Source organism: Oncorhynchus masou, chromosome 3 (genome assembly GCF_036934945.1).
Source record: "Oncorhynchus masou masou isolate Uvic2021 chromosome 3, UVic_Omas_1.1, whole genome shotgun sequence".
Lineage (NCBI taxonomy): Eukaryota > Metazoa > Chordata > Actinopteri > Salmoniformes > Salmonidae > Oncorhynchus > Oncorhynchus masou.
In genome coordinates, this window is record NC_088214.1 from 8087812 (window position 1) to 8107246 (window position 19435).

General features: G+C 44.7%; 1 protein-coding gene across 1 annotated transcript; it reads right to left on the reverse strand.

The window, feature by feature from the left end:
- Positions 1-1060: 1060 nt before the first annotated feature.
- Positions 1061-19422, reverse strand: LOC135518812 (uncharacterized). Its single transcript, XM_064943826.1, has 3 exons — positions 19396-19422; positions 17899-19329; positions 1061-2555 (listed from the first exon to the last, which is right to left on the reverse strand). The coding sequence occupies exons 1-2, from the start codon at positions 19420-19422 to the stop codon at positions 17986-17988; spliced, it is 1371 nt and encodes a 456-aa protein (XP_064799898.1). The 3' UTR covers positions 1061-2555; positions 17899-17985.
- Positions 19423-19435: the final 13 nt, after the last annotated feature.

The following is a 19435-nucleotide window of genomic DNA, read 5'->3' on the forward strand; positions in this document are numbered from 1 at the left end:
ATATCCAGTCTACTCCTGTGTTAGTTCAGTTATAGTGGTGAGTTGTATCTCCAGACAGGGGAACGGTTATAGTGGTGAGTTGTATCTCCAGACAGAGGAAGTCTACTCCTGTGTTAGTTCTGGCTGGAAGAAACCAACAGTCCAACAGACGTCAGTTAGCTGTTATAGAGGAAGTCTATGTTCATCCCAAATGGTACCCTACTCCTAGTCCCTACAGTATGGAGTGTACATGGGGAATCGTGCGACATTCGTCTCGTAGTATTGTTCTTGGTTCCAGACATACCAGTCTTTCACTGTTTACAGAGGAGACACAGCCAACAGGCTGCAGCCTCCCAGCTAGTGTCATGTGGCTGATGAAATGAATAGAGGAGATATATGCAGACAGCCTTGGCTGAAAGGTCAAAGCCGAGCTACTCGTTCAAAGCCCACGGGGGGGGGGGGGGTCTGTGGTTTTTCACATAGATTCAGCATACATCCAACATCCAGCCTGTCTGGCCTGTCTTCACACTGTACTGCAGACATACTCCCTGAGTAGAGCTGGGCTTTTGAAGACAACCTTTCCTTTTTCATTCTGAATTGAGCCTGTCTGGCCTGTCTTCACCTAATGAATTGAGCCTGTCTGGCCTGTCTTCACCTAATGAACTGAGCCTGTCTGGCCTGTCTTCACCTAATGAACTGAGCCTGTCTGGCCTGTCTTCACCTAATGAACTGAGCCTGTCTGGCCTGTCTTCACCTAATGAACTGAGCCTGTCTGGCCTGTCTTCACCTAATGAACTGAGCCTGTCTGGCCTGTCTTCACCTAATGAACTGAGCCTGTCTGGCCTGTCTTCACCTAATGAACTGAGCCTGTCTGGCCTGTCTTCACCTAATGAACTGAGCCTGTCTGGCCTGTCTTCACCTAATGAACTGAGCCTGTCTGGCCTGTCTTCACCTAATGGCCTGTCTTCACCTAATGAACTGAGCCTGTCTGGCCTGTCTTCACCTAATGAACTGAGCCTGTCTGGCCTGTATTCACCTAATGAACTGAGCCTGTCTGGCCTGTCTTCTTCAGCCCTAATGAACTGAGCCTGTCTGGCCTGTCTTCACCTAATGAACTGAGCCTGTCTGGCCTGTCTTCACCTAATGAACTGAGCCTGTCTGGCCTGTCTTCACCTAATGAACTGAGCCTGTCTGGCCTGTCATCTAATCATACGTTAGTGGGGGAAAATCTCCCCCAAAAAACATTAGAAAAGTAGAACAGTCAAACAACTTTGAAATATGAGAGCATGTTCATTCCCAAACAGGCGTAACCAATGAATACGATGAGAGACGGTTTCTTAGTAATTGGAAGATTTCAAACATTTTATTCAGATTTAGCTTAAAGAAAGGTCCCCCCCCCCCATTTTGAACGTTATACTGTTTGTTTTTTTGTGCATCTCTTGAGTGATGTTCTACCGATTCCCTGGCTCATTTCATGTTTTCATGTGTATCGGAATTATTGGCGTTTAAGCAAGAATCCGTCCGGAATTACATATCACCGTGATAAAGTCTGTCTAACAGCTTGTAGTGGTACAGACTCAGTACATTGGTTATCAGTCAACCGGGCTTGAGGAGGAGAAAGAGAGCTGTTCTGCAGTGAGGGTGGAGGAGACGGGAGTGACGGGAGGAAACTGGGCTTGACGTCAACAAGAGAGGAGAGAGGAGAAACAGAGCTGTTCTGTGGTGAGAGATGAAACAGGGCTGCGATTACACAGGCAGCCCAATTCGTATCTTTTTTTTTTCTTCTTCACAAATTGGTGTTTTGACCAATCAGATCAACTCAGAAAAATATATTTGATGTGAAAAGATCTGATGTGATTGGTCAAAAATAACAGTTAGTGGAAAAAGTAACATAATTGTGCTGCCTGTGTAAATGCAGCCATAGACAGAGGGGTGTCTCATCCTATCTGTAGGGGCTCTGGGAGAGAAGAGCCACAATTTTTAATAAACAGAGAGACAGAGAGGGTAGCAGGCCTACCTGCAGACGATTCCGACATGCAGTAGTTTGTTCCATATCATAAAGACAGGGTTCCAAAGGACAAATTTAGTCCACTACTACTGTTGATCAGGACCCATAGGGCTCTGATCAAAACATAGTGCACTATTTAGGGAATAACTTGTAATTTCAGGTGCAGAAAAGGCCATTTAGACACGGAATACCATGGAATAGAGACAGCTAAGGAGAATGGAAATACGCATCGGTGCCAGAACAGAACATAAAACATGTCAAATCAATATTAATACCAATTATTAGGTCACTGCTATCTTTATTTCATACACAAAGGTAAGGAATGTGACACAGTCAGTTTTTGCTGTCTTGAGTTTTTGCCAACCCCCCAGACACCACACATACACGTTCATGTATGTTGAAGTGCTTGCTTTATACTGTGCGTCTCAAGGCCTGTGCATCGCAGGCTTTCATGTGGAATTCTCCTCCTGTCTGTCTGGAGCGTTTTCCCTTGGAAATAGCCCCCTCTTCAGGGCGAGCTCTGACCGTGTCCACCACTGACTGACATCTCTTCACCACGTCAGGGCTCCTGAGGAAGAAAACAACACAGCATTTAAAAGGCCAATCTGCAACACGTACAACCCATGGTCAATGGTCATTTCAATGAATGATGTAAACTGTCCGGCTAAATGACGCATCAACAGCATCTCCCCAGAAGGTTTGGGGCAGTGGTGTCAAGCACTTACAGTTTTTCTCAGTTGCTAAAACACTAAAACCCATTGGCTGAACAAAGTTCTCAGTTGCTAAAACACTAAAACCCATTGGCTGAACAAAGTTCTCAGTTGCTAAAACACTAAAACCCATTGGCTGAACAAAGTTCTCAGTTGCTAAAACACTAAAACCCATTGGCTGAACAAAGTTCTCAGTTGCTAAAACACTAAAACCCATTGGCTGAACAAAGTTCTCAGTTGCTAAAACACTAAAACCCATTGGCTGAACAAAGTTCTCAGTTGCTAAAACACTAAAACCCATTGGCTGAACAAAGTTCTCAGTTGCTAAAACACTAAAACCCATTGGCTGAACAAAGTTCTCAGTTGCTAAAACACTCAAACCCATTGGCTGAGCAAAGTTCTCAGTTGCTAAAACACTAAAACCCATTGGCTGAACAAAGTTCTCAGTTGCTAAAACACTAAAACCCATTGGCTGAACAAAGTTCACAGTTGCCTGGACTCACTTATCTAATTATGCAGTCTGTTGTCAATACCTTAAACCATTTCACATGGTAAAACACAGTCTGTTGTCAATACCTTAAACCATTTCACATGGTAAAACACCATTTGCAGATCTCACTTAGACTTTTCAGCAAAACTCTAAACACATTCTCATTCTCAAAACACATTCTGCACTCTAATGCACTCTAATGCACTCTAATGCACTCTAATGTCATCCATACTGTTAAACACAAGTGGCAATAATCAAATACAAATAGAGAACATATGTCATTGATTGAACACAACCACTCAAAATGGATTTACAGTTTTTTCCAACTGCTTACATACAATCTTTTCATGTCACACGATTTTTGAAACCTCTCACTCTAAGTGCAAAACCATAAGCTATTTCTCAGCCTTTGACTCAGGTGTCAATGGCATAAAACACTTTTTTCAAAATACTACACACAATTCTCTACCTACAACACAAAACACTAACAGGAAGTGACTTGCTTTCCTTTTCCAAACACAACCAATCAAAATGCTACACTTATTCACCAGGTCACACACACACTCCTCACATGAGCAAACACTAATAGCTTAACTGATCACTAACCAATCACTGCTTTACTGTAGTATAGGCCTATAAATAGGTCATAGGTCAGATTACCTGTTTTGAACAATGGATGCCAACAATGGACAGAGAGCAAGAGGAGTAGGAGGGAGAGGAAGAGGAAGAAGAGGACGAGGGCAAAGAAGAGAAGGAAGGAGAGCCATCTCTGATGAGATTAGGGCAACACTTGTTGATCATGTGATCAACCACGGTTTGACCATGAGAGAGGACTGAGAGTCGAGCCCAACTTGAGTCGATTTACAGTGGCGTCCATAATTCGAACCTTCAGAAATGAGAACAGGTATGCAACTATATAATGACTATTTTAGCATTACAGCAATGTACTGTAAAATACGTATGACAGCATAGTATTGCATAAACATTTGTAACTCTAAGCCATCCATTTACTGCACTGCATTGAATGAATGAGGTTGGTCATCATGCTGTGCTACATTGAATGAATGAGGTTGGTTATCATGCTGTACTACATTGAATGAATGAGGTTGGTTATCATGCTGTGCTACATTGAATGAATGAGGTTGGTTATCATGCTGTACTACATTGAATGAATGAGGTTGGTTATCATGCTGTACTACATTGAATGAATGAGGTTGGTTATCATGCTGTACTACATTGAATGAATGAGGTTGGTTATCATGCTGTACTACATTGAATGAATGAGGTTGGTCATCATGCTGTGCTACATTGTTTTGTACATTGAATTGTTTACAGTTCTACTATGCTGAACATCATACATTGAATGAATGAGGTTGTTTGAATTCTGCTACATTGTTTTGTACATTGTTTACAGAGTGGAAAGGCAAAGACATCATGGAGGACGAGGACGCTTGTTTACAGATGTACAAGAGACTGCAATTATAAATATGGTTTTGGCCAACAATGCAATTAGGATTCGAGAGATAAGAGAGCATATCTTGAATAATGACACCATATTTAACAACATCAATGCTGTAAGCCTGTCGACCATACAACGCATCCTCCAACGGCACCGAGAGACGATGAAACAACTTTACAAGGTGCCTTTTGAGAGAAACTTTGACAGAGTCAAGAATATGCGACATGACTTTGTAGAGGTATGTATGCAACACTACTTCCAGTACCTCAGACATACCATATTTACTCATCTGTATATCCTTTTGTCTGTTACAGAGTGTACTGGAGCTGGATGCCCATGTAATTCGCCATGAATCTATTTATTTGGATGAGGTTGACTTCAACCTCACCAAAACCAGGCGCCGTGGAAGAAATGTAATAGGACAGAGGGCAATTACCAATGTCCCTGGACAGCGTGGGGGTAATATAACTATGTGTGCTGCCATCACTCAAAACGGGGTCCTCCATCACAACGCCACACTGGGTCCGTACAACACCGGCCATATGCTCACTTTTCTGGATGCAATTTACACAATGCTTGTCCCTGATCCAGATCAGGAGCCTGCTAGGTTTGTGGTTTTATGGGACAATGTTAGTTTTCACCGGGCTGTTCTGGTCCAAAACCGGTTTGCCATCCATCCACAATTTGTAGTTTTGTACCTACCCCCATATTCACCTTTTCTAAATCCCATAGAGGAATTCTTCTCAGCCTGGCGCTTAAGTGTATGATCGCCAACCCTATGCCCGTATGCCGCTTCTCCAGGCAATGGAGGATGCATGTGGGGACATAGAGGTTGCCTCTGTCCAAGGTTGGATACGCCACGCTAGGAGATGTTCCCTCCATGTGGGGACATAGAGGTTGCCTGCTAGGAGATACTTCCCTCCATGTGGGGACATAGAGGTTGCCTCTGTCCAAGGTTGGATACGCCATGCTAGGAGATACTTCCCTCCATGTGGGGACATAGAGGTTGGATACGCCATGCTAGGAGATACTTCCCTCCATGTGGGGACATAGAGGTTGGATACGCCATGCTAGGAGATACTTCCCTCCATGTGGGGACATAGAGACATTTTGCACGCCCAATTTTTCAGTTTTTTTTTTTTTTTTAAAGTTTGAAATATCCAATAAATGTCATCCCACTTCATGATTGTGTCCCACTTGTTGTTGATTCTTCACACAAAAAATACAGTTTTATATCTTTATGTTTGAAGCCTGAAATGTGGCAAAAGGTCGCAAAGTTCAAGGGGGCCGAATACTTTCGCAAGGCACTGTATATATATTGGATTTTCCATTCCATAGAGTTATTTTCGTACTGTTCAGTCTTAATGTAGTGATGGATATTTAAGCAATAAGGCCCAAGGGGATGTTGTATATGGCCAATATACAAATGTCTAAGGGCTGTTCCCCTGCACGGCACAACACAGAGTGTCTGGACACAGCCCTTAGCCATGGTATATTGGTTATATACCACAACACAGAATGCCTGGACACAGCCCTTAGCCGTGGTATATTGGTTATATACCACAACACAGAATGCCTGGACACAGCCCTTAGCCGTGGTATATTGGTTATATACCACAACACAGAATGCCTGGACACAGCCCTTAGCCGTGGTATATTGGTTATATACCACAACCCTCTGAGGTGCCTGGACACAGCCCTTAGCCGTGGTATATTGGTTATATACCACAACCCTCTGAGGTGTCTGGACACAGCCCTTAGCCGTGGTATATTGGTGATATACCACAACCCTCTGAGGTGTCTGGACACAGCCCTTAACCGTGGTATATTGGTGATATACCACAACCCTCTGAGGTGTCTGGACACAGCCCTTAGCCGTGGTATATTGGTTAAATACCACAACCCTCTGAGGTGTCTGGACACAGCCCTTAGCCGTGGTATATTGGTTATATACCACAACCCTCTCTGAGGTGTCTGGACACAGCCCTTAGCCGTGGTATATTGGTTATATACCACAACACAGAGTGCCTGGACACAGCCCTTAACCGTGGTATATTGGTTATATACCACAACCCTCTGAGGTGTCTGGACACAGCCCTAAGCCGTGGTATATTGGTTATATACCACAACCCTCTGAGGTGTCTGGACACAGCCCTTAGCCGTGGTATATTTGCCCAATGCCCAAACTTCTGAGGTGCCTTATTGCTATTATTAACTGGTTACCAATGTAATTTGAGCATTAAAATAACTGTTTTGTCATACCCATGGTATAAGGTCTGATATACCACAGCTGTCACCCAATCAGCATTCAGGTCTTGAACCACCCAGTTTATACTTTAGAATAGATGAAGTGAAGGAGGATAAACTCATGAGTTAGCTATGTGTCCTTGGGTGATCATGACTCATTCAGCCTTGCTACTGGAGCTGGATGAGATGGGGGAAAAAAGTTGTGCCTATCAGTGGAGGTTGATGGGAGGAGCCATGGGAGGACAGGCTCATTGTAATGGTTGGAATGTATTCATGGAATGGAATCAAACTCATCAAACATATAGAAACCACATATGTCCATTTCCATTAATTCCATTCCAGCCATTACAAAGAGCCCGTCCTCTTATATTTCCTTCCGACCAGCCTCCACTGGTGCCTATAGGGAATAGGGATCCAGTTGGGACACAAGCAAGGTAGGCACAGAAGACAATTACACTACTGGACGGAAGCTTGGCAAAGAAATTTAGGTGGAAATGTTGTTAACTACAGCAGAGAAGAGATGCAGAGAACAAGAGAGAGAACAAGAGAGAACAAGAGAGAACAAGAGAGAACAAGAGAGAGAACAGAGAGAGAACAGGAGAGAACAAGAGAGAACCAGAGAGAACCGGAGAGAACAGGAGAGAGCAAGAGAGAACCAGAGAAAACCGGGGAGAACAAGAAAGAACAAGAGAGAACAGGAGTGAACAAGAGAAAACAAGAGAGAGAGAACAGGAAAACAGGAGAGAAGAAGAGAGAAAATTAAAGGAGATGAGAGAACGGGAGAGAAAAGGAGAAAACAGGAGAGAAGAGGAGAGGAGAGAAGAGGAGAGAAGAGGAGAGAAGAGGAGAGAAGAGGAGAGAACCGGGGAGAACAGGGGAGAACAAGAAAGAACAAGAGAGAACCAGAGAGAACCAGAGAGAACAGGGGAGAACAAGAAAGAACAAGAGAGAACAGGAGAGAACAAGAGAGAACAGGAGAGAACAAGAGAGAACAGGAGAGAGCAAGAGAGAGCGAGCAAGAGAGAGCAAGAGAGAGCAAGAGAGAACAGGGGAGAACAAGAGAGAAGAGGGGAGAACAGGAGAGAACAGGATAGAAGAGGAGATAAGAGAAGAGGAGAGAACAAGAGAGAAGAGGAGAGAACAAGAGAGAACAGGAGAGAACAAGAGAGAAGAGAAGAGAACAGGAGAGAACAAGAGAGAACAGGAGAGAACAAGAGAGAAGAGAACAGGAGAGAACAGGATAGAAGAGGAGAGAAAGGGAGAGAAGATGAGAGAACGGAAGAAAAGAAGAGAGAAGATGAGAGAAAGGGAGAGGACAGGAGAGAAATGGCAAAAAGAGGAGAGAACAGAAGAGAACAGAAGAGAACAGGAGAGAACAGGGAGAAAAGAAGAGAGAATATGAGAGAAGGGGAGAGAAGTGACAAGAAGAGGAGTGAACAGGGGAGAAGAGGAGAGAACAGGAGAGAACAGGAGAGGAGATAACAAGAGAGAAGAGGAGAGAACAAGAGAGAACAGGAGAGAGCAAGAGAGAGCAAGAGAGAGCAAGAGAGAGCAAGAGAGAACAAGAGAGAACAAGAGAGAACAGGAGAACAGGAGAGAAGAGAGAAGAGGAGAGAAGAGGAGAGAAAAATGAAAGGAGATGAGAGAACGGGAGAGAAAATTAGAAAAGAGGAGAGAAGAGGAGAGAAGAGGGGAGAACAGGAGAGAACAAGAGAGAAGAGGGGAGAACAGGAGAGAACAGGATAGAAGAGGAGAGAAGAGAAGAGGAGAGAACAAGAGAGAACAGGAGAGAACAAGAGAGAAGAGGAGAGAACAGGAGAGAACAAGAGAGAACAGGAGAGAACAAGAGAGAAGAGAACAGGAGAGAACAGGATAGAAGAGGAGAGAAAGGGAGAGAAGATGAGAGAACGGAAGAAAAGAAGAGAGAAGATGAGAGAAAGGGAGAGGACAGGAGAGAAATGGCAAAAAGAGGAGAGAACATAAGAGACTCAGAAGAGAACAGGAGAGAACGGGAGAAAAGAAGAGAGAATATGAGAGAAGGGGAGAGAAGTGACAAGAAGAGGAGTGAACAGGGGAGAAGAGGAGAGAACAGGAGAGAACAGGAGAGGAGATAACAAGAGAGAAGAGGAGAGAACAAGAGAGAAGAGGAGAGAACAGGAGAGGAGAGAACAAGAGAGAAGAGGAGAGGAGAGATGAGTCGAGAAGATGAGAGAAGAGGAGATAACTTTAGAGAAGAGGAGAGAACAGGAGAGAAGAGGAGATAACTGGGGAGAGAACTAGAGAGAAGAGGAGAGACGAGTAGAGAAGAGTAGAGAAGAGGAGAGAACGGGAGAGAACTAGAGAGAAGAGGGGAGAACAGGAGACAAATTGAGAAAAGAGGAGAAAAGGGGGAGAACTGGAGAGAAGAGGAGAGAACAGGAGAGGAGAGAAGCGGAAAGAACATGGGAGAAAAGGAGAGAACAGGAGAAGGAAGAAGGGAGAGAACAGGAGTGAAGAGGAGAGAACAGGAGTGAAGAGTAGAGAACAGGAGAAAGCAGGAGAGAAGAGGATAAAACAGCAGGGAAGAATAGAGAAGACATAATAGAGAAGAAAATCAATGGAATGAATTATATTTTCACTGTAGCCCTTTTCAACTGATAATAGTCTAAACAGACTGCGTTTTCAGAATACACCAAATACACTGTCATAAAATTAAATCATAATTGCGTAGTTACAAGTGATTTACCATAAACGATATCTGCACAGAATTAATATACTTCTACGATATTTCAAAGCCTATTTTGAAAGCTTTAACATGAAGTCACAGGCCTTTTCTCTCTGGGAGGAGTTCGCTATAGCCCCCACAGGCGTTCTCTCTATGGGAGTGGTTCGCTATAGCCCCCACAGGGGTTCTCTCTATGGGAGTGGTTCGCTATAGTCCCGCGGGCCTTGGCTCTCGCCATGTTTGAACGATGTCTAGAAGTGCTCATGTTTATGGGAACATTTGAAATATAACAAGCTAACGTTTTGGTTTGCCTCACTCTGCTCTGGCATCTGTCCAAAGGCTTGATAATTAAAACCAGATTGTACTTGGCCCAATTCACAGAAATTAGGCACAAGCCAGAAAAAACAAAATTGCAGTTACACATATTCTGCACAAGAGGGATGTATTTCACACAAACGGGAACATCCTCTCTTTATAATTTGTCCTTTTTCTCAATTGTGAGGTAAAACTTTTGAGACTTCTATAACTTCAATTAATTGAAATGGCAAGAATTATTTAATTAGTGATGTTTGATTGTTGTCAAATAGATCACAATCTTCACAAATGTGACCTCTGTGAATGACACAAAGACTGCCTGCCAAATTGCAAACTTTTCCCTATATAGTGCACTACTTTGGACTACAGCACAATGGCCCTGGTCAAAAATAGTCCACTAAAAAGGGAATAGGGTGCCATTTTGGACGTATTCAAAACTTTAAATCAAATCAAAGTCTATTGGTTGCGAACATAGACTTTCATAACTTATCACAGGTGTGCGAAATGCTTGTGTTTCTAGCTCTAGCAGTGCAGTAATGCCTAGATAAATGCTTGTATTTCTACTAGCTCTAGCAGTGTAGTAATACCTAGATAAATGCATGTGTTTCTAGCTCTAGCAGTGCAGTAATGCCTGGATAAATGCTTGTGTTTCTACTAGCTCTAGCAGTGCAGTAATACCTAGCTAAATGCTTCTGTTTCTACTAGCTCTAACAGTGCAGTAATACCTAGCTAAATGCTTCTCTTTCTACTAGCTCTAACAGTGCAGTAATACTTAGCTAAATGCTTCTGTTTCTATTAGCTCTGACAGTGCAGTAATACCTAGCTAAATTATTGTGTTTCTAATGCTAACGGTGCAGTAATACCAAGCTAAATTCTTGTTTTTCTAGCCGTAACAGTGCAGTAATACCTAGCTAAATGCTTGTTTTTCTCGCCGTGACGGTGCAGTAATACCTAGCAAAATGCTTGTGTTTTCAATGCTAACTGTGCAGCAATACCTTGCTAAATGCTTGTGTTTCTAATGTTAACGGTGCAGTAATACCTAGTAATAATAAATCTAAAAACAATACACACATAATCTAGAAGAAAAAAATACAAATTATCAAAATGAGCAATGTATATATACAGTGGCAAGAAAAAGTATGTGAACCCTTTGGAATTGCCTGGATTTCTGCATAAATTGGTCATCAAATTTGATTTTAACTTAAATTAATCAAAAATAGACAAACATATTGTGCTTAAACTAAGAACACAAATTATTGCATTTTTCTATATTGAAGACATCATTTAAACATTCACAGTGTAGGTTGGAAAAAGTATGTGGTGGCCTCCCAGGTGGCGCAGTGGTTAAGGGCTGTGCCACCAGAGACTCTGAGGTCTGTGGGGTGATGCACAATTGGCCTAGTGTCGTCCGGGTTAGGGAGGGGTTGGCCGGTAGGGATATCCTTGTCTCATCGTGCACCAACGACTCCTGTGGCGGGCCGGGCGCAGTGCGCGCTAACCAAGGTTGCCAGGTGCATGGTGTTTCCTCCGACACATTGGTGCGGCTGGCTTCCGGGTTGGATGCGCGGCTTGGTTGGGTTGTGTATCGGAGGACGCATGACTCTCAACCCGTACAGGAGTTGTAGTGATGAGACAAGATAGTAGCTACTAACAAACAATTGGGGAGAAAACGGGGTAAAATTCACACAAAAAAACAACAACAACAAAAAAGTATGTGAACCCCCAGGATAATGAGTTAGATGAAGTTTAGATCCAATTTGATGACCAATTTATGCATAAATCCAGGTAATTCCAAAGGGTTCACATACTTTTTCTTGCCATTGTATATATTTACATACACCACCGTTCAAAAAATTTGGAGTCACATAAGAAGTGTCCTTGTTTTTAAAAGAAAAAAAAATTGTCCATTAAAATAGCATCAAATTTATCAGAAATACAGTGTAGACATTGTTAATGTTGTAAATAACTATTGTAGCTGGAAACAGATGATTTTTAAAGGAATGTTTACACCGGTGTACAGAGGCCATCACTCCTGTGTTCCAATGGCACGTCTTGTGAGCTAAGACAAGTTTACTGTTTTAAAAGACTAATTGATCATTAGAAAACCCTTTTGCAATTATTTTAGCACAGCTGAAAACTGTCGTGCTGCTTAAAGAAGCAATAAAACTGGCCTTCTTTAGACTAGTTGAGTATCTGGAGCATCAGCATTTGTGGGTTCGATTACAGGCTCTGAATGGCTAGAAACAAATAACTTTCTTCTGAAACTCGTCAGTCTATTCTTGTTCTGAAAAATCAAGGCTATTCAATGCGAGAAATTGCCAAGAAACTGAAGATCTCGTACAACGATGTGTACCACTCCCTTCACAGAAAGGCAGAAACTGTCTCAAACCAGAATAGAAAGAGGAGTGGGAGGCCCCGGTGCACAACTGAGTGTAACGGATGTGAAATGGCTAGCTTAGTTAGCGGTGGTGCGCGCTAAATAGCGTTTCAATCGGTGACGTCACTTGCTCTGAGACCTTGAAGTAGTAGTTCCCCTTGCTCTGCAAGGGCCGTGGCTTTTGTGGAGCGATGGGTAACGATGCTTTGTGGGTGTCAGTTGTTGATGTGTATAGAGGGTCCCTGGTTCGCGCCCGGGTATGGGCGAGGGGACGGTCTAAAGTTATACTGTTACATGAGCAAGAGGACAAGTACATTAGAGTGTCTAGTTTGATAAACAGACGCCTCACAAGTCGTCAATTGGCAACTTCATTAAATAGTACCCGCAAAACACCAGTGTCAACATCAACAGTGAAGAGGCGACTCCGGGATGCTGGCCTTCTAGGCAGAGTTGCAAAGAAAAAGACTGGCCAATAAAAAGAAGAGATTAAGATGGGCAAAAGACACTGGACAGAAGAACTCTGTCGCCTCTTCAATTTTGATGTGGATGGGGGAGTGTCTGTCTCTGCTGTCACCTGTAGTCCTCATTCAGAGCCTTTGTTTTGTTGACATTGACGGAGACTTATTTTCCTGGCACTACTCCACTAGGGCTTTGATCTCTTCCCTGTAGGCCGTCTCATTGTTGTTGGTAATCAGGCCTACCACTGTTATGTCATCAACAAACTTGATGATTGAGTTGGAGACGTGTGTGGGTGACCAGGGAGTATAAGGGGGGCTGAGCACCCACCACTGTGGGGCCCATGTGTTGAGGATCAGCGTGGTGGAGGTGTTGTTGCTTTACCTTCACCACCTGGGGGGGGGGCGGCCCATCAGGAGTCCACGACCCAGTTGCACAGGAAGGTGTTCAGACCCAGGACCCTGAGCTTAGTGCGCCCGGCCCGCCACTGAAGTCGCTAGTGCTCGATGGGACAAGAACATCTCTGCCGGCCAAACCCTCCCCTAACCCGGACGACACTGGGACAATTGTGCGCCGACCCATGGGTCTCCCAGTCGCGGCCGCCTGCTACAGAGCCTGGACTCTAACCAGGATCTCTAGTGACACAGCTAGCACTGCGATGTGCCTTAGACCACTGTGCCATTCGGGAGACCCGATGCCTCCATCATTCTTAAGTGGAAGAAGTTTGGAACCACCAAGACCCTTCCTAGAGCTGGCCGCCTGGCCAAACTGAGCAATCGTGGGAGGAGGGTCTTGGTCAGGGAGGTGACCAATAACTGACGGTCACTCTGACAGAGCTCTAGAGTTCCTCTGTGGAGATGGGAGAACCTTCCAGAAGGACAACCATCTCTGCAGCACTCCACCAATCAGGCCTTTATGGTAGAGTGGCCAGACAGAAGTCACTTCTCAATTAACGGCACATGACAGCCCACTTGGAGTTTGCCAAAAGGCACCTAAAGACTATCAGACCATGAGAAACAAGATAATCTGATCTGAGGAAACCAAGATGGAACTCTTTGGCCTGAATGCCAAGCGTCACGTCTGGAGCACACCTGGCACCATTCCTACCCTTGAAGCATGGTGGTGGCAGAATCATGCTGTGGGGATGTTTTTCAGCGGCAGGAACTGGGAGACTAGTCAGGATCGAGGCAAAGGTGAACGGAGCAAAGTACCGAGAGATCCTTGATGAAGTTACTCCAGAGCACTCAGGACTTCAGACTGGGCCAAAGGTTCACCTTCCAAAAGGACAACGACCCTAAGTGCACAGCCAAGATGACACAGGAGTGGCTTCAGGACAGGTCTCCGATGTGCTTGGGTGGCCTAGCCAGAGCCCGGTCTTAAACCTGATCGAACATCTCTGGAGAGACCTGAAAAAAGCTGTTCAGAAACGCTCACCATCCCAACCTGACAGAGCTTGAGAGGATCTACAGAGAAGAATGGGAGAAACTCCACAAATACAGGTGTACCAAGCTTGTAGTGTCATACCCAAGAAGACTCAATGCTGTCATCGCTGCCAAAGGTGCTTTAACAAAATATTGAGAAAAGGGTCTGAATAATTATGTAAATACAGTATTTAAGTTTTTTCTTTTTTATAAAAACCTGTTTTTGCTTTGTCATTATTGGGTATTGTGTAGATTGAGGGAAGAAAGCTATTTAATCAATTTTACAATAAAGCTGTAACCAAACAAAATGTGGAATGGGGTCTGAATACTTTCCAAAGGCACTGTATAAACAGAGTACGTTACAGTCCCTGATATCTCTCTGGACGGAGATCTTTGCCCTGAGCTCGTTGACTCTATTGTCTAGGGACTGACCGTTAGCGAGTAATACACCGCCTGAGTCTACCTCGGGCCCCACTTCTTCTTCGTCTTCTCCGGTGTCAGCGTATTGGTGCAGCCCGCGGGATGAATAGAGATACCTCTGGAAGTTCAAACAACCTCACACTCAACGTCAACAAAACAAAGGAGATGATCGTGGACTTCAGGAAACAGCAGAGGGAACACCCCCCAATCCACATCGACGGAACAGTAGTGTAGAGGGTAGTAAGTATTAAGTTCCTCGGCGTACACATCACGGACAAAGTGAATTGGTCCACCCACACGGACAGTGTGGTGAAGAAGGTGCAGCAGTGCCTCTTCAACCTCAGGAGGCTGAAGAAATTTGGCTTGTCACCAAAAGCACTCACAAACTCTTACATATGCACAATCGAGAGCATCCTGTCGGGCTGTATCACCGCCTGGTACGGCAACTGCTCCGCCCACAACTGTAAGGCTCTCCAGAGGGTAGTGAAGTCTGCACAACACATCACCGGGGGCAAACTACCTGCCCTCCAGGACACCTACACCACCCGATGTCACAGGAAGGCCATAAAAATCATCAGGGACAACAACCACCCGAGCCACTGCCTGTTCACCCCGCTATCATCCAGAAGACGAGGTCAGTACAGTTGCATCAAAGCAGGGACTGAGAGACTGAAAACAGCTTATATCTCAAGGCCATCAGACTGTTAAACAGCCACCACTAACATTGAGTGGCTGCTGCCAACATACTGACTCAACTCCAGCCACTTCAATAATGTAAAAATTGATGCAAAAAATGTATCACGAGCCACTTTAAACAATGCCATTTCATATAATGTTTACATACCCTACATTACCCATCTCATATTTATATACTGTACTCTATACCATCTACTGCATCTTGCCATCTTTATCTAATACATGTATCACTAGCCACTTTAAACAATGCCACTTTTATATGTTTACATACCCTACATTACTCATCTCATATGTATATACTGCACTCTATACCTTCTACTGCATCTTGCCATCTTTATGTAATACATGTATCACTAGCCACTTTAAACAATGCCACTTTTATATGTTTACATACCCTACATTACTCATCTCATATGTATATACTGTACTCAATACCATCTACTGCATCTTGCCTATGCCGTTCTGTACCATCACTCATTCACATATCTTTATGTACATATTCTTTCATTCCTTTACACTGTGTGTATAAGGTAGTTGTTGTGAAATTGTTAGGTTAGATTACTCGTTGGTTATTACTGCATTGTCGGAACTAGAAGCACAAGCATTTCGCTACACTCGCATTAACTTCTGCTAACCATGTGTATGTGACCAATAACATTTGATTTGATTTGAAGTCTGATATCTGCTCAAATATCTGGTGAGTGACCATCAATCTAATATCCAAACGTTATTTTCCGGGCTGTAGGTAATAAAATACAAGAACAAATAATGTAAGAAGTAACACATGCAAAAAAAAATACTGCAAAGTTGGCTAGGAACTGGAAACAGTGCGACCGTGTCTGTCGGCGTTATCTTGTCCTAACTGGAGAAACCAGTGGGGGAGTTATTTTGTAGTCCTGCCAATGACTCAGATAGATAGTCATGTCTGTTATCCTATAAATACTTACCGAAAGAGAGGGTAGACTAGCGGCAGTTGTATCCAATATCTATCCCAGATGGTTGGTGTCTCATTACAATAAATGATTCAACTCTAATTTTTTTTTACTTTCCATTTCTCTGAAGTCATGATGACTAAGTTATAGCAAGAAGTAGAAACTAATGTGACATAAACATCAGCAGACAAACAAATAAACACACAGACAAATAGATAGAGACAGACACACACAGACACATAGACAAACAAAGACACACACAGACACACAGATACACACAGACACAGACACACAGATACACACAGACAAACAGAGACACACACAGACACACACACACAAACAGAGACACACACAGACAAACAGACACACAAACACATTGATACAGACACAGACATAAACACACCGACACACAGACACACAGACAAACAGAGACACAAACAGACAAACAGAGACACACACAGACACACACACACACAAACAGAGACACACACAGACACACAGATACACACACAGACAAACACACAAACAGAGACACACACAGACACACAGATACACACACAGACACACACACAAACAGACACACAAACACATAGATACAGACACAGACATAAACACACCGACACACAGACACACAGACAAACAGAGACACACACAGACACACAGAGACACACACAGACACACACACACAAACAGAGACACACACAGACAAACAGACACACAATCACATAGATACAGACACAGACAGAGACACACTGACACACAGACACACAGACAAACAGAGACACACACAGACACACAGATACACACACAGACACACACACACAAACAGAGACACACACAGACACACAGATACACACACACATAGATACAGACACAGACAGAAACACACCGACACACAGACACACAGACAAACAGAGACACACACAGACACACAGATACACACACAGACACACACACACAAACAGAGACACACACAGACACACAGATACACACACACATAGATACAGACACAGACAGAAACACACCGACACACAGACACACAGACAAACAGAGACACACACAGACACACAGATACACACACAGACACACACACACAAACAGAGACACACACAGACACACAGATACACACACAGACACACAGATACACACACACAGTCATCTTGCATCTTCACAGATATGGCTGCTGAAATGTTATTTTTGTATAATCAAACTGTTACACTACCATGACGCGCACGTCATCAGCAGTCAGGTTGTGTAAACCACGAGTCAATCTGTGTAAATGTAATTCTCTATTTCTCTGAAGTCATGACTAAGAACTGCTAGGAAGGAACTCGTGACATGAACATTAGCAGACACACACACACACACACACACACACACAGACACAGACACACACACAGACACACAGACACAGACACAGTCACATCTTCACAGATACTGAAACATTTTTGTATAACAAACTGTTACACACAGACACAGACACAGTAAACCACAGACACAGTAACATTTCTCTGAAGTCATGACTAAGAACACACAGACACAGAACACAGACACACACAGACACAGACACAGACACAGACACAGACACAGACACAGACACAGACACACAGACACAGACACACACACACACACACACACACACACACACACACACACACACACACACACACACACACACACTTACCGCAAGCTTTCCTTCTCAGACTACTATCAGTGTAGTTCTGTCCTTGTATTATATGTTCCAGGCCCCCATGGCAGTGAGGCTGTCCCCTCATTCCATGCTGTAGGGGGGTGTCTTCAAGTCACTGGGAGGCAGGGCAGGGTGGGTTGGGTGGTTAGGGTGGGTAGGGTAGGGTGGCTGGGCCAGGTGGGGCAGGACCGGCAGTGCTGGGTGGGCAGGGTAGGTTGGTTGAGCCGGACTCTTACTGAGCCTCTCCACCCGTCCGTTGTGGCGGGGGTACAGTGGAGATTTCTGGATCCTAAGAGTGGGGACACTGTATCCGACCATGGCTGTGGGGTCAGACAGTTGAGTCCATAAGTGCAGGGGTAGGGAGGGGGTCATTTCTGGGGGGGTCTGGGGGGCCACATGGTTCAGTTCTCTACCTGGACCGGGTAGAGGAGGGTGTCCGTTGAGCCCCCGTCTGTCCTGTTTGGGGTCTTTGGAGGTGCTCAGGGGGCCCATGGGGCTCAGGGCTGTGACCCCAACCCGGTTGGTCTTGATGACAGATGCGGTGAGGACAGGAGACAGGGAGTTAGTTCGTATGGTGACAGTATGGTCAGGTTGTCTGTACAGTAGGGAGACTCCCTGATCTCCATTAGTCTTCTGTCTGTACACCAGGACCCCAGGGACGTCTCCGAGGTCGGGGGGAGGGTCATGTATGATGACAGTATGATCCATGTCGCTGCACTGTGGTCCATGGTTCCCAGGTGTCTTATGGTTGTGGACCAGGTCCCCTGTACCAGTCCAGTGGGTGTGTACCTGGACCCTAGTAGTCTTCTGGTTGACGATACGGTCCATGTCTCTGTACTGTGGTCTCTGGTCTCCCTGGTTGAACATCAGGACTCCTTTACAGTCTCTGGGGTTGAGGTGACCGTCACCTCCTTTACAGTCTCTGGGGTTGAGGTGACCGTCACCACCTTTACAGTCTCTGGGGTTGAGGTGACCGTCACCTCCTTTACAGTCTCTGGGGTTGGGATGACCGTCACCACCTTTACAGTCTCTGGGGTTGAGGTGACCGTCACCACCTTTATAGTCTCTGGGGTTGGGATGACCGTCACCACCTTTACAGTCTCTGGGGTTGAGGTGACCGTCACCACCTTTACAGTCTCTGGGGTTGGGGTGACCGTCACCACCTTTACAGTCTCTGGGGTTGAGGTGACCGTCACCACCTTTACAGTCTCTGGGGTTGAGGTGACCGTCACCACCTTTACAGTCTCTGGGGTTGAGGTGACCGTCACCTCCTTTACAGTCTCTGGGGTTGAGGTGACCGTCACCACCTTTACAGTCTTTGGGGTTGAGGTGAACATCACCACCTTTACAGTCTTTGGGGTTGAGGTGACCGTCACCACCTTTACAGTCTCTGGGGTTGGGGTGACCGTCACCACGACTAGGGGACTTTTACAGTCTCTTGGGGTTCCAGGTGAGCCGTCACCACCTTTGGACCAGTCTCTAAAGGACAACCCAGAGTCTCTGGGGTTGGGGTGACATAGTCACCATATAC